Source organism: Mauremys reevesii, linkage group 6, assembly GCF_016161935.1.
Source record: "Mauremys reevesii isolate NIE-2019 linkage group 6, ASM1616193v1, whole genome shotgun sequence".
In the NCBI taxonomy this organism is placed as follows: domain Eukaryota; kingdom Metazoa; phylum Chordata; order Testudines; family Geoemydidae; genus Mauremys; species Mauremys reevesii.
The window spans coordinates 31,450,343-31,467,105 of NC_052628.1; the positions used below are offsets into that span (position 1 = coordinate 31,450,343).

Sequence of the window (16,763 nt, forward strand, 5' to 3'; positions counted from 1 at the left end):
ACTCCCAAGGTTCCTGATTGAGGCAAATATCCAGCCCCCTGATTGGCTGAGGAGTGCTATATAAACCTGGAAGTTGTCTGAGCAGGTAAAGGAATCCCCTGGTGGCTATTACTGTGGAGCCCTCCTGCTTACCTGACTCCTGGTTCCTGTCCTCCGTCCTAACCCAGACTTCCATCTACTCCCAGTTTCTACTGTCCTGTCCTACTCCAGGTCCCTACTTCTCCACCTTAGCCCTGACTTTGTCTCTGGCTGTGGCCCCTGGATGGGCACCTGACGCTGTCTTTGGTTTTGACCGTTGGCTCTGACCACTAGGCATGGCTCCTGCTCTGACTACTAGGCATGACTGCCCATGTCCTTGTCACTGAAGTAATAGGAAATGAGGAGGAACAAAGCTGAGTGAGAAAAGGAGAATGAACAGATCTTGTCAATTTTGAAACTATCCCAATTTTTTTCAAAATGAGAAATTCATTGAAACCACTCCTTTCCCATGGACAGTTTCAGTTTTGATAAATCTATATTTTCTGATGAAAAAATGCTTTTTTGAAAAATTCCCAACCATCTTTAATAATCTTACTTTTACCCATTACGGAGAGTGTTAGGGTGTCTAGGTTCCTTTCACTGACTGTGTGCTGAAGTTTAGTATTACAGCTTTCTGAATTGCATTAGAACACAGTTTGAACTTGTAAGAAGGCTCATGTATGTATTTCCTTTAATTTTCTGTACAATAAAAATATAGCTGATGTGACTGTATTCTCCATTTGGACAATGTGGTATCAAAACTCTATTCAAATTTCTTCTAGTAAGTTTCTAAAGACCCAATTCATCACAAAAAATTCTGTCTTTACAAGGAACATTGTCTACAGTATTGTGAAGCTAGACAACTTTTATTTTCCTCTTTGTTTTGTTAATTGAAATGAATTGGGTCCTAACACCAAGTGGATAATTTTATAAAACTCTGTAATAATCTTTCAAGGATAATGGTGGAAGCCTTATCCATGAAGATAATTGAAACAAAGCATGGCAAAAGATGCTATCAGGAACAATTCTATATTAGCAGAGTACTAGATTTCCCAGTCTTATACAGGAAAGCAACTCTCATCTCTGTTGTAAACTGTTGAAATTAAGCGTTACACAGGGAATAAAGAGGGTCCATTACTAATTCCAGTAATTCTATTATTATTTCTATTATTATCTGTGGAATAGGAATTATTATAGTTGTGCTTTGAATTTATATAGAAGCATCTTTCTTCCAAGCAGCACTATACAAGCATCCCAGCTTGGGACTTTAGCACCCTGTCTGGTTTGAGCCAGACCCACTAGTCTGCTGTTTTTATACATAGTTGTTTAACTTCAATAAATATTTAAAATTATCAAATACTTTTTGCAATGAAACTAAGTTGAAGTGTATAATTGTTTACTAAAATAGTTGTAATAGCATGTAAATAGTGCTTGATCATTTACCTTTTTCTTGATTCCTTCACATTAGGTTACGCTTCCACACTTAATATCTGATCTCACACCACAGAGGTCAGTGGGAGTTTTGGCATTGACAGCAGCAGGAAGAGAGCCTTTTAGTCCTAGGGCAACATTTACAGTATTGAAATTTAGAGCAACTTTCACTGTTACTCTAGATTTGCACCATTGTCAACAAGAACAGAATCTGGCCTCTAAACTCTGCCTTGTATACTGTGTGGGGATTCTGAAAGTATGAATGAATGGTCATCCTTGTTTGGTCGTTAGATAGGTCACTTCCCCTAGTTTTGCAATAAGGTCTTGGCTTTGACCTGTAAACCTGATATCTTGACAATCTGGCCATTTTTTATATACATATTCATCAATAGGGTCATTGACACAAAATGCCAAAACACAAAAGGGAGCTAGATAACATATAATTTCTCATTTATGGTCCTGATTTCAGTATTTCACACTAGTATTATGTGGACCACCAGCTCTGTCTGCTTGAATTTTTTTACACACTCATGTTTGAAAACATGCCACATGTTTAAGAATTGATAAACTTTAATAATTAAACTAGGAGAAGTCAATCTGAATAGTCATTCTCCATCATTGAGTGGCACTGACATAACAAAACAGTATGAAGTTGTCTGTGGCAAAGAGACAATCCATAAGAGGCTAATGGTTAGCATTCTGGTAGTGCTCACAAAAATGAAGACAAATACTTTCATGATAAGAACATGTACTTGAATGAGAAATTACTGTTTCATCCCATAAATGAAATATTACAAATAAAAAAGCATGTTCATATTTGCAGACAGTCTAGACAAGACAATTGTAGTATTACAAGAAAACCATTTTCTTCAGTCCAGCATTCTGAAATTTAACTTGGCTGAAAGCTCTTCACATTATCCTTCATGCATACATTATGATATATATTGAAAAACAGGTTCCATTCAAATTGGCAATTCCTGAGCTTAATGAGGGCAATTTTTGTGACTTTTGTGACTTCATATTTTATATTAGAACTGCAGATAGGTGAAACCCATGAAAATGACTGTAAGCTAAGATCCTCTTTGATACTAATTTACATGCAGATGAAGAACTTTACATAATGAAGTCTAATTTTTAGACACAATGGTCCCCACAACAGACGAATGGTACAGTAATGTAAAAAGGGTAATGCTCTCCAGGTATAACTGTGTGTGAATGTGAAAGGGAATGGGGAAGGAATCCACTCCAACATACAGTAAATAAACAATCAACAAACAACACAAACTATAAAGGAAGAAAGGTTTTGAGCTTTCCGCTGAGGACAGAGCTGGCACCAGCATAGCAAGCTGGTGCTTGGGGCGGCACATGGAAGGGAGCGGCAGGTCCGGCTCTTTGGTGGCCATTGGGCAGCGGGTCCCTCACTCCCTCTTGGCAGGAAGGACCGGCCACCGAATTGCCGCCGAAGACTGAAGTGGAACCCTGGAGCCAGCCTTGCCTGAGGAGTACCATAGATCTTCTCTGGTGAATCGGGAGGAAACATTTCTGTTTCAAGCCCTCGGCAGAGAAGGCTTTGCGTCCAACCTTTTAATCTTATGCCTAGTAGGCAGTAACTCCAACCTTAATGCTAGCTTGGTTTCTGCTATCCTCACAATACTTTTCCCTGTCCCTCCAAAGTCCTTTATTATCATTATGGCTCCAAACAATATTCTCCCATCCATTTAACATAATAGGTATATAGAGATTTTCTCTGAGTGTTTCATTGGTGTACCCTGTTGGGAGTTGGTGGACAGGTGTGATATCATTAAAATACCCAAACTGGCCAATTGGAATGAGACTTTGGAGAATCAGCATCCCCACCCATACCCTAACAATATGTAAAATCTATAATAATATTTCACCTGCGTATGTGAGGAACTATCTCCTTATAATCTGTTGTGATAACAGATCATTTCAGCAGCAGTTTGTGTCCCTTTCAGTCACTTGTACCTTATTTTCCTGTGTAAAAGCTTGGGAGTTGTTCTATATTCCAAAATGAATTGAAATGAAAGGGGAATGAATTGAAATTATCTGCTGGGCCAGAAACATCTTGTGAGATAGGGGACGAGAGAAGAAATGGGTCCAAACAGTTTGGGGATTTTTTAAAAAAATAAGTAGTATAAAATAGTTGAAAATAGGTATTTATATCCTAGTACTTTCTTTATCTCCTTTAGAAGAAACTAATTTTCCTAAAGCAAGGATATATATTGGCAACCATCGATTCACTGGATCGTGGTGTACGTGTAAAAGGTCTAGTCAGATGGCTGATGAATCCGCTTATGGCCGAGAAGCCCAATTCAAGAGCGACACAGCTTGTTACAAGTTTCACAGATCTATGTGTTGTCCGAGCTAGAGTCCAAGATTACAGTATGCTGCTTTCTTCTTTTTTGTTTTGCTTCCATCCTCTGGATCAAAACCACTTCATCTTGAGCTGCACCGAGTGCCAGATGTTCCCTCCAGATTGAACGGGCTTCTGTGCACTCCTTCCAGCTGTCTACATTGATGTTGAATGACTTCAGATCATTTTTGTACACATAATGGTACCGCCATAAAGGGTGACCACACTTTCTAGTGCTGTCTTGAATCTCCCTGTACAAAATATTCTCGGGGATATGACATCCTCCCTGACATGACTGAGCCATCGCAACCTCCTCTTGTTGATAGTAGTTTCTAAGTGTGTCAAACCCACACACTTCAGCACCCGATGATCAGTTGGCAAGAGCAAATGGGACAAATGCCCAGTTTTGCCAAAAAAGTTGGGACAGCTGGGACAGGTCTTAAAAAAGACTGTCCCAGCTAAAACTAGACATATGGTCACCCTATCCTTAGCTCACTCAGCCAAGGAGGGGAGAAGGCGTCTTCCCTCCAAGAGATCTCTTCTGACTCTGAAAACTCTACCAATGTCTCTTCCCACCTGACCACTTTCTTCTTGTGCCTTTCTACCAAGGGCGGCTCTAGGCATTTTGCCTCCCCAAGCACGGCAGGCAGGCTGCCTTTGGCGGCTTGCCTGCGGAGGGTCCGCTGAAGCCGCGGGACCAGCAGACCCTCCTCAGGCAAGCCGCCAAAGGCAGCCTGCCTGCCGCCCTCGCGGCGACCGGCAGAGTGCCCCCAGCGGCTTGCCATCCCAAGCACGCGCTTGGCGTGCTGATGCCTGGAGCCGCCCCTGCTTTCTACTTACTGGGTTAATTAGCCCATCCTCCAGCCCATCCTCAGTCTATCAGTTATACACAGCTTTGCCCCTTAAGTTTACTCTGGGGCAGTTTAACTGGTAATCCACTGATCAGAGTGCAGGTACAACCACTGTTGCCCAGCACTCTATCACAAGGAACAAGCCAGACTCTAATTGCAACAAGTCATTCAATTCGGCTATTGCAGAAACAGAATCCTCATTATATTTTTGTTTAAAAATTAATGATTAATTTTTACAAAGGAAAATTATGAAACTAATATTAACCAACATTAAAACGTAATTTAGTTGCTTAATATTTTTTTCTGCTGTCAAAAATGCCATTTTGAACAAAATGGCTGCCTCCAACAGCAACCTCAGTAAAATCACTTTTAATCAAAATCACAGTGGTCACTTTACTCATGGTCTTGATTGTATAAATAGTTACATAATATTGCATGTTACATTGAATTTTTTTTTTAACAGCTCTGCTTCACCTCTGTGCATCTTTCAATGTTGATGTCAAAAATGCAATGATGTTCAGTGGCTCTGTGGAGGACATGTTTGGGTATACGGTTCAACAGTATGAAAATGAGGAAGGAAAATGGTGAGTTTGTTTTTCTAAATAGCATAATATCCTTATTGTAAACTATTTAATAACAGGAATAGCACACATTGGAACTGTATTCTGTTCCATAATTTCAGTAAGTAAGGGCTTCTTTAGTCATGGTAAATGTTTCCTTGCTTTGTACAGTTGTCTCTAATGGGTTCTGTCAGTGATTGTCTCCATTGGTTATGCCAACCTGCAGGAAAACTTTTGGATCAAAATATTAAATAATACAATACCGTTTTGTTTGGGCTAAAAATGTCTTCTTTGATGATTATATTGCTGTTTGGTGTTTTGGACCCTCTGCTCATTGCTGCTACATTCTGAAATAAAAGGTTTATTCAGCCAGATTTGTTGCTGTCTTTGCTTCTTCAGAATGATGCCAGGCTAGATGTTCCACTGAGATGGCAATGCTATGAGAAAGCTCAAATCTGAGAGGGGACCATCTCCTATGCACTGAGAGTGGAATTCAGAATAAGAGTATCCCCATCCCATTACTTGTCCAGTGGAGAGGGAGTTAATCCTCTCAGCAGCTGCACCTTTGAGAATTATTCCTGTTCCCACACTGGTTGCTGGTTGGGTAGAGGATTGAATTGGGGGTCGAATGACCCAATGAATTGGGAATACTGAAGCATAGCTCTGTAGCATTCACCATTCTGTGTAGGTTTCCCTATTTTTGAAATGGGTTTCTGCAGCAGTCTAATATTTCTGCTGAACAAGATAGGAAAACAGCGAAGGACAATCTACGGGTTTGAGGCCCATCTGGCTATAGATATATTTTGCTAGATCAGGCCATCAGTATGTAGTGCCTTCACTAATCTTACATGCAAATGTAACAACATAGCCGCAGGTTGTTGATGAGGCCATGTACAATATTACTGTCTCACACTCGCTATTACAGAATCACTAGAAAGTATTGAAAGTAATGAAATTGCAGATGCCACTTTTAAAATACTATTTCATGATTTTCTGGCTTGTGGGTTCTTTAAATATACATTCAGGTAAATGTCAGGCCTACCCTGTCCTTCCTTGACCTGGACTGGCTCTTTAGGATACCCTACACATCCCAGAAATAGGGATTTTGATAAGTCAGCTCCTTGGAGATGTAACAGGCTCTTTCAAAAATAGAAAATACAAACCACAGATGATAAACTTCCAGTGGCTAAAAGAAGGCATAAGCCCAAAACAACCCCCTGGATTCAAACATCCCCAAAGTTCAAATTCAGAGACAGACATAGGTGCTGCCACATGCACTGGCTTGACGTGGTTTCCATCATATCCAGGGTTTACAGTTTGGTTCAATGGCTCTCAGCACCCCCACTATACAAATTGTTGCAGCACCCTGGAGACAGATGTGCAATTCATCCCTAGTTCAAAGTGGGTGTGTTGAGAGGCTGTATGTCTTTAAGCATTTAAGTAGTCCGTGGTATGGCATCAGCATGTTATACAGAACAGGAAATCCGTACACTGCTTAAAACTAGATTCACAAAGTTTTATGATAATGTAAAAGTGTGGAAACACGTATTAGGTACTGCAGAGTTAAAGATGTTTAGCACTCTGAGTTTCCCGTAAATCTATCTTTGTGTCAGGAAACCAAAGAATCACCTGCAGAAACCCTAATTCAACAAGAAAGCCTTTCTTCAAACCATTTATCGACGTGCTTATAGTTCCTATTTCAAGCTATATTAAACAAAAATTAATGAGAAAACAAGAATTCTGGGCAGGATCCTGCTGGGTTGTGATCACCACCTGTGAGATGTCAAGCATCCTCAACTTTATCACCTTACAGTTTCTGCTTCTGAAGAAGATTGGTTGTAGAAAATACATGTAATGTGGCATATGAAGAAATAGCGTGAGGGAAAATATCACCCTCATCCAATATGTATTCAGAGCATTTTATTTTGCAAGAAAAGTTATTAGTTAAAACACTCTGCGCAGATCCCATTGAGTCAAGCCAACTTTTGTTTGCTTTAGGGATAGTGTACTGGAACTGCACTTGTAAATTGCTGTGAACATATCCTTTGAGCCATATTTTCTGATTTGTTTTCTTTTTGTGGGGGAGGGGGGCTTTTTTAATCCATACACTAGCTTTTACATATTATAGTTCATATAGCTTATCCCAAGCCTCTGAGCTCTTTCTTATGGTTAAAGGTAGATGTCTCAAGATCAGAAAAGTGATTTCTGAAAACTATACCACAGTAATTTAATTGTCCAGAAATATGCACCTCTAATTTTGTTTGGGGTCCCTAGTCAGTGTTGCTTATGAAGATAAAACTGCTGATAAAACTATTTAAGCAGTCTCTTTATCTCTGGAGATCAGTAGCTCTCATTTTCACTGCAGACTTTTATTGTGGATCTAAGGGTGAATATTTAATTGCAAATGCTTATAAGATATAGGATGTGAAAGGTTACAAAACTATAAATCCAGAGTTTATGATTATATCAAACTCTGAAAAAGCCCAACAGTTTGTCAGAATCCTAAAAATGTTAGCTTTAACCCTCAATCTCTACATAGCCATTATTTTATATGAATACTGAAAGGGAAGACCCATATCTTTTACACTATTTCTTTAAATTACTTAAGGTCAAATTCTTCCCTTGGATGCCTGTAAATATCTATCATTCCGTAGACCAGGGATCAGCAACCTTTAGCATGAGGGCCATCAGGGAAATGCGCTGACAGGCCGGGACGGTATGTTTACCTGCAACTTCCGCAGGTTCAGCTGATCGCAGCCCCCGCCACTTCCTGCAGCCCCCATTGGCCTGGAACGGCGAACCGCGGCCAGTGGGAGCTGCAATTGGCCAAACCTGTGGACACTGCAGGTAAACAGACCATCCCAGCCCACCAGCGCATTTCCCTGACAGGCCATGTGCCAAAGGTTGCCGATCCTTGCTGTAGACCATTCATAAATTGTAATTTAAACTAAAATGTAAAAAAAAAAAAAAAAAAAAAAGAGGAGAGGAGAGAGAAGATGTTTTAAAAAAGAGAAATGGAGATACTTGTTCAAATCTTTTGTCCCCCAAAATGTCCTTATTTTCCTTTGGCGTTGTCTTTTCCTCCACACATCCATGAACACATACAGTCACACACCTCTTTCCTTTTCTGTGTTCCTCTAAAGGAGCAGAAGATAACATGGTTACTTTTCTTTGTCTCTGAACCAAAATATGATGCCATTTTTTCCAGCTGTCTCTCCACCCTGCACACTTGTGCAGAGCTTGCTGCAGATGGGCTCCCCAATAAGTTTTATAAAGGTGCATTATACTCAATACTGACTTTCATGTCCACTAATGGAACAAAAGGAAGAAATGTATGCTTTGAGGAGAAAATTTATGTAACTTATTTCATTTTCAGGGTACTTATTGGTTCTCCATTAGTTGGCCAACCCAAGAAGAGAACAGGAGATGTCTACAAATGCCCTGTAGGGAATGGCAAATCACCTTGCATAAAACTGAACCTACCAGGTATGAAATAAAATGGGGGTGACAGAGGACTATCCTTATCCTGTGTGTGGAGCTCCCATAGAGGTGACATCTTAGCAAGTTGATGGCTAAATTTATGTATTAAAATTGTTTACAAAAAAAGATAGCTAAATTTGTGTAGCTAAATGCTTACGTTCTGGGGGATAAAATAACTCATGATAATGAAATAGGAAGTCTTTCAGATCAAGTTGCATATTTGAATATTAATAACAATAGTATTCTGAAGTCTCTGTAGTGCCCTATGTCTACATGAAATGTGTTGGTGATTTCAGTCCATTTGATGGTGAACCATGGCTATGTTACATAAACACCATTACAACTGGTACTAATTGACGCTGTCTGGCAGTCCCTACAGAGAGATCAAGGGCTAAATTGTCATGGAGTAGCTTTTCAGTATCTGATCCAAACCCCACTGAAGCCAATGAGAGTCTTTCCAATTACTTCAATGAGCTTTAGATGAGAGTGTCACTGGCTAGAAGTGGTCTCACCAGAACAGGGATGAAGCAATTAATATGTCAATTAGAGTAAGCCTGGATTGCCGCCATAACTGTGGCTGGCATTGGGAGATCCTTGATATAGACAGGAAAAGAGTTACTGTAAAGCTGAGTTTTACCAGATTTATTATTTAGTTTTAATCTTCACTGAAACCCCTTGCATATCAGTGATTTATTTCGATGTAAAAATCTATAACTTATATAACAGCAGACTTCTATACAAGATGTAATGTTTATTTGTTATAACTGGCAAAATTGTGTGAACAGTAATCTCCTGCTTTCATTGCACTGCTATTTCTACGTTCTTTTGTGGTTCAGGAAAACTACTTGAGACAGTGACCCAGACAAAATTCTGGGATGAAAGCCAGTTTTTGCATTTTTACTTGTTCATTATACTCCTAATCACTGTTCCGGGGGGAGGAGGAGTGCTAAAATACTTGATAGAACCAAAAACAAGCTGTGTTTTATGTTTGGAAGCGTTATGCCAGAGGACATATAATTTAACATCTTTTCACATTTCTAAATACTTAACATTTTGATCTATTTATAGCTAACACTTCAGTTCCTAACGTCTTGGAAGTAAAAGAGAACATGACTCTTGGAACAACTTTAGTGACTAACCCAAAAGGAGGCTTTCTGGTAAGAAAATAACTACATTCCTAAGTTTGATAGGGAATTATACATATCCCAAAAGCTTCATTATCTAACTTTTAACTCTTTCTATTTCTTAAAGGCTTGTGGGCCACTCTACGCTTACCAATGTGGACATTTGCATTACACAACTGGCATCTGTTCTAACGTCAGTTCCACATTTGAAGTTGTAAATGCCATTGCGCCATCTGTACAAGGTATGCATACCACAGTAATGTTCTCATGTGTTTGAAAGCATTAAGCACTGAACAAGACAAATGTCTACACACAGGAGTACCAAAAAGCATAAACTATTTTTCCAAGCTACCAGCATTACCAAGTTAAGTAAATGTTTTCATTGTCAGTATATAAGCTAACTTCTTGCTACTTTTGGAATAAATATGCAGTGTAAACAATCTCTAGAATGCTATGTAATGTCCAAACATTATTGCTAAAAATAGTCTTGATGGTCAGAAGAGTTTATTTAAATAATGAAGGCAAGTTACTGAGACATCTAACAAGCCCAGGCTGGTAAGATATACATTACAAAATCTTAGGATATGTTTAAATGGAAGAACTAGAGTAGGAAAGTAGGAAATTGAAAAGTTAAGGGTTTACCTTAATAAAGATCCCAATCCTGTAAACAAACGCATGCTTAACTTGTATCCAATGTTCTACTAATGTTAATGGGACTATTCACACATGTAAAATCCTGGGGCTAAAATGACAAGGCAAATATTGCTGAACACCAGTTTGTTTTAGACGTGTATTTTTAAAAGTCAGGCTTAAATGTGATGTCTACAATTATTGGTGCAATGATTATGTATTTGACACTTGTTTGTGACAATTCTCGTCTGGCAATTTATGTTGCAGAATGTAAGACCCAACTGGATATTGTCATAGTTCTTGATGGTTCTAATAGTATTTACCCATGGGAGAGTGTTACAGAATTTTTAAACCGCCTTCTGAAACAAATGGACATAGGCCCTAAACAAACACAGGTAAAGTGATGCGTGATATTATTCTTGTTTGCAGAAAAATATGGTTTACGGAAAATAAAACGAGAGGAGAGTCCATACAGAATAAAGTGAGTTTATTACAATGAGGAGTCAAATTCAAATAATTATTTTATCCTCACCTTGTCAGATTTGCCACAAAGAAAAAGTTACTTCCTGCTCAAACCCACAGCTTCTTGGAAACACTGTTCAAACAATACCTCTATTACAGGGTGAGGCAGGCGAACAGCAACCACAGAAGAATGGCTACTGCCTCATGCCCTCCGGCCTTCACATACAGGTAGAATAAGGGTGTGAGAGACAATCAACTCTCTCCTCCCCTCTATTCCCCAAGCTTAGCCAATGGCAGCAGGAAAACAGAGAATCTCTATGCCTCTGCACTCTTTCCCATCAAGGCACCATCTCCATGTGTATACTGGGTACAGGCAAAGCCTCAGAGCAGCCAAGCCTGTCCTGCTCTTCCTTCCTCTTCTCAGGATACCAGAAGTTGTCCTTCCCCTGCCATCAGATCAAACCTCCCCACTACTGAGCTAGGAGGAAGGCTGTGAGAGCATGGGAAATTTAATTCCAGATTACTAAAATTGCCCATCAGAAAGGCCCTGACCAGTTGAGATCCCACCCCTCCCCCCTCACTGGGGAGATCCTGATAGTCTCGGACTTCCCCCCCCACCCCCTCCCAGCCTCTTCACTCTCCCTGGAGAGACCAGTACCACCAGGATTTCTCCCTGCTTCCTCTCCCCTCCCACTGGAGAGACCGGGACCAGCTGGGACCTCTCCCCTCACTTCCCACTGGAGAGACCCTGACTGGTCAGGACTTCTCCACCTCTCCCCTCTCCCTAGAGTGGCCAGGATCTCTCCCCCTTTCCTCTCACTGCCTATGGCCAAGGAGTGTGGCTGGGCCCCCTGCCCCTCTTATCTCTATTTTAAACAGGGTAGGCCTTATTTTACTCTCACTAACACTGCTTTAAATTCTATTTGATTGGATTTGTACAACTGCCTCCATCACAATAATTTCTGAGCACTTTGAAATCCATGCAGTTACACTGATTTCAAGCCAGAGTTCCACAAGTGAAAGGAGAATTGGGTCCCTGCTGTACACTGTGGTTTAGAACGAATTTATAATATGGCTTTGGCTATTCATTTTACAAAACCATGTTCTGATTGTCTGCTTGGGGCTTTTTGGTTTATCCTCTCCATGAAAAAATGGTCATCACAATTATGGCTAGATGAGGTTTCATCTTCTCACTATAACTAAGAAATAAATTGAGTAAAAGGGGAAGGAAAGAAAAAGTCCTCCATTCTCTATTTTAGAATGATATTTTAAAGCAATAGCTAAAACATTCAGGTACAAAGAGCCAAAGTTTGCTATATATGTTTTTCCCACAAGAACTTCCTCCTCCTCTCTCTTTTCCTAACTGAGTAGAGTGCTCAGCACAGTTTCTCAGGCAGCTGGCCTGCTTTTAAGTTGTACTTGTACATCAGACACGTAATGTATGTTTCCCTGTTCAGCATCAGATGTAAGAGTTCAGCTCCAAAGCAGCCCAGCTGCCGCAGTTCAAAGCAGCTCAATTGTCTCAGCCATGGCTGATGAGAACAGAAGCCGAAATGAAGGAGAAATGTGGCATTCTGCTTTGAAGTTTGGCCACTTGAGAAGCAATCATGAGAGGGGGTGCCCAAAACTCAAATTGAAAGGTGACATTGCTATTGCTGGTCATGCGATCAGCAGAGCTGCTCAAGTGGCTGGGCCGAGTGTGGTTGCTTTTTCTGAATGGTGGGGAGAGAACTGAAGGAATAGGGGGGAGGAGAGAAGGGGGGAAAAGGTCATGGAGAAAATAGGATGAGAAAGAGAAACAGGAGGAAAGAAACAATTAAAATGTGGAGTAGGATGAGAAGCTGCAAAGCAAAGAGAAAGTTAAAATGGGGATCATGAATAAAGGAAAAAAGCATTACTGCTTTTTTCACACAAGTTCTTTTTTTCCCTCCTGTCTGAACTATTTCCTATGGCACAAGCCTATGCCGAACAGAAAAAAAAAGTTTCATTAAAACTTTGGAGCCATATTACAATGATTTTAAAAGACTCTCAGGCCTATTTTATTGCTGCATTAATTCACACTTTGGGGGCTATGGGCAAGTGGTTTGTTCCTCATGATGCCCCTCACAGACTGAATCAATGGGCTAATAAAACATGCCCCGTGGTATCTTAATGATCACTTTTATTTCCAAAGGACAGAAAGGGCATTATATGTATAAAAATTATTGCAGCATTTAGAAGCTTTTGTAAGAAGGGAAGATTTAATGATGGCTTAAAGATCATTATGTTTGACTCATTAGGGGCAAGATAGACCAAATAAAATAGCATGGAATAAATCAGACTTTGTCATTTCTGAGGAAAGTTCAGCTGGTTCTATATATGTAAAAATGGACCATCTGTTATTGCTTTTCAGGCTTTTTCAGTTTTTAATCTCATCTCAAATAAGTTGGCTAAAACCAATCATTTTCTTTCTCTCCCTCCTCCACATCCCAGTGAGGAATGTCCTGGCATTTCATTGCTTTAAATTTTACTGTTTGTTTTTTTAAGAATACAATTGTTTCCATGTATATTTATTAGGACAGCTAACTTATATACTTCAAACAAGGGAATGTATTTATTAATAGAAGGAACAACAGTATATATTGCCTCAAAAAAGTTTTGTCTTAAAATAGAATGGTCAGAACATAGAACTTTTCCTTGAATAGTCTCACAGCGCTTTTGCACAGGAACTTGGGACAATTACAGAACCATTCCCTCATGGAAAATAAAAATGTGTGGAATGTAAGGGAAGAGGGCAAAGACATGTTCAATAAGTCATGAGTCAAAAAACATGTTCAATAAGCTGTGGTCAGTAAAGCTGGGAAGAAAAATGTTAGTTTTTCTCTGGCAACACAGAAATACCGCCCCCTAACTAATAGGATCCTAGTTCACATATGTAAACCAAGCAAATCAAGACTCATATTACAAGTGAGATCGGGATTAGTAGTCTGATGAGGTATGGGAGTTTGGACAGGATCATGGTCCCACTAAGGCAAGGTTACATCAGTCAGATGTGTGCCCAGTATAAAGGCCCCCAAAAGCCCAACCTTCCATTCCTATTACAATAGAGATTTATGTCTCATTTTAAAAGGTGAAACTGATTCTGTCACTTTGCCGAAGACTGTAACAATTTTCTTGAAAAACAGTAAATTATCCCTGCCAGAGATGATGTATCCTTGACACCTTGGACTAGATTGTACCAGATGACCGTTTTTTTTCAAAAATTCTCCCAGGACAGGATTCCTCAGAACTCCCAAAAGATCATCACATCTTCCTCCTTCATATTTTTACAAGCTGAATGCTGTGCTATACTATCAACACACGCAGTGTGATTTTCAGAAACAAAGTGTAAACAGTTTCAGCAAATGCTCTTAGTATACATTTCTCAAGAGGTGTTGTTTCATTCCATAGTTATGGGCATGATTTTCTTTAAAAAGGGAAAACAAATGAATCAATTCCTTAGTCTGTCACCCCTCTTCTCTGCAAAAACAAGCACCCATACATACATGGGACATTCCTGGGGTGGGGTGGTATATGTGGCAGCCAGCATCCTTTCAGCTTCCCTGATCCCGAGAGCAGCCAGGGGCCACTATGGCCCCTTGCGCAAATTTGAGCAGCCTGAATGCTGTGATCTTATTTGTGCAGGTAGTAATGGTCTCCTGGGAATCATTCCATCAGCCTAGGTTTGCTGGAGTGCAGCTTGCTCTGCCTATACTCATTCATGGCCCCAGCATGCTCTTGGCCTGTCCCCTTAACTTTTTGCCACCCAGGGATTCCTTAAAACACAAGGGAATCCACAGCTGATTGCTGAAACAAGCCTCTGTCCCCTTTGTGCTGCTAGAGCAATGAAAATACAACCAAGCAGGGAACAGGGATGTGGCTTTTTGAGTTTATCACAGGTGAATGGGGAAAGTTTTGAGAGCCCCTTGTTAAAATATTCACAGTACCTGAAATTATTTTATGTGCAAGAGCCAGATCACGACTGAATAGAGCTAATTTCCATGTACCAATTTATTGGCTGCTACTACATGAAATGGAAGATAAGGGGGATGAAGCTCCATCATGGGTTTAATGGTTTTATCTAAGCCCTGGTCTACACTACGAGTTCAGGTCAAATTTAGCAGTGTTAGATTGATTTAACCCTGCACCCATCCAGCATGGCAAACTCAGCAGCACAGGTGACCATGCAGTCCCCCCAGAATATTTCTATGCTCCCCCTATCATCTCCATCCCTGAGGTTATTGCAGATTAGAAGTAGAAAAAAACACACTCACAATGACATGTTTTCCAAGCTCATGCAGTCCTCCTGCACTGATAGGGCACAGCGTAATGCATGGAGGCATTCACTGGCAGAGGCCAGGAAAGAATTGCTGTGTTTGCTTAATGCCAAAAGTACCATGCCTCGCTAGTGATCCTGCTTGAGCCAGGACACTGTGTCACATGCACTCCGCACTGTGTCAGCCTTGGGCAGGGGCATGACCGCTTTGTGAGCAGAAAGACCGTAGATATAGACATTGCATTAGGTAGCTTCTGTAGCTAGAGAAAACATTCCAGTGCATTTGGAAAGTCTGTGGCAAAAAAAGAGAAGCCCACAGCGTAGTGGTTATAACTTATCACGTTCACCTAACACGCAAAAGCCCCGTATATATCCACGTTCACCTAACATGCAAAACGTCCCTGGTTCAAAACCAGGTTGAAACAGGTCACTGTTCCTTTTTCTGACTCCCTTCCTGCATTTTTAGTCTTAGAACAGACCGCGCTGTGAAATTTTACTTTGAATTATATCAATTATGAGTTAAATAATATGGAAGCTTTCTCTAAGTTATAGTCCTGGATTCCTTACTCTTTCAGCTGCTCTGATAAATTAACATTTTTGTTAAGGGCAGAAGAAATTTTTCATGAAGCTTTTTATAGGGACTAAATGCTATCTAGGACTCTGAAATAATCTTAATGTGGCCCATAGACTGCAATCCTTCGTTCTGGATTTGTCATTCCACAAGTTGAACTGCTCCCTACTACTGTCCAGCTTCATGAGCCATGGAAGCAAGGGGCAGGCTGGGGTAGGTGCAACTGCACGGTAATGCCGGCTGGACAGCCTGAGGCAGAAGCCTCCAGCTGACATGATATTTCAGGTAGGACTGAATCTCCATTAGACGAAACTTAAAGAAGAGAGTGACCTGGAGTCACTCCCATTGGGTGCTCTAAGAGAAGGATAGCCATGTCTGTCCAGGCGCCCGTGATCGACCTCACTGAGGTCTGCCAGCTGAGTGTGGCTGAGTGGGACCCCGGCAGGCAGGAGCTGGTGGACGGAGCCCCAGACCAGCCCCACTCAGCCCACTCCTGCCGGGGGTTCCGATCATCCAGGCTGAGCGGGTCCGGAGGACGGGACCCTGGTAAAAAGCGTGAAACAATTGTCTGCTGTTGCTTTCATGGAAGGAGGGAGGCCTGATGACATGTACCCAAAACCACCCGCGACAATGCCCCATCAGGCATTGGGAGCTTAACCCATAATTCCAATGGGCAGCGGAGACTGCGGGAACTGTGGGATAGCTACCCATAGTGCACCACTCTGTAAGTCAATGCTAGCCACAGTAATGAGGACGCACTCCACCGACTTAACGCGCTTAGTGTGGACATATGCAATAGACTGTATAAAATCAAATTCTAAAAAATCAACCTAATTTCGTAGTGTAGACATACCCTAGGAAAAATAAATCACTGAAAGCCAGCTTCCTTTGACTGGGCACATTTCTCCTTCAACTGCGGTTAAAACACATGCCACAAAATTAGGTGCATTGTAGACAAGGGGTTCAGA

General features: G+C 40.8%; 1 protein-coding gene across 4 annotated transcripts in view; it reads left to right on the forward strand.

The window, feature by feature from the left end:
* The window catches only part of ITGA1 (integrin subunit alpha 1), a 118,923-nt gene that overhangs the window by 34,974 nt on the left and 67,186 nt on the right, over positions 1–16,763 (forward strand). For all 4 annotated transcript variants that reach the window (XM_039543411.1, XM_039543412.1, XM_039543410.1 and 1 more), the window contains exons 2-6: positions 5,138–5,258; positions 8,611–8,720; positions 9,783–9,871; positions 9,966–10,080; positions 10,736–10,863. In XM_039543411.1, coding sequence (XP_039399345.1) covers positions 5,138–5,258; positions 8,611–8,720; positions 9,783–9,871; positions 9,966–10,080; positions 10,736–10,863 — 563 coding nt within the window. The remainder of the gene's footprint in view (positions 1–5,137; positions 5,259–8,610; positions 8,721–9,782; positions 9,872–9,965; positions 10,081–10,735; positions 10,864–16,763) is intronic.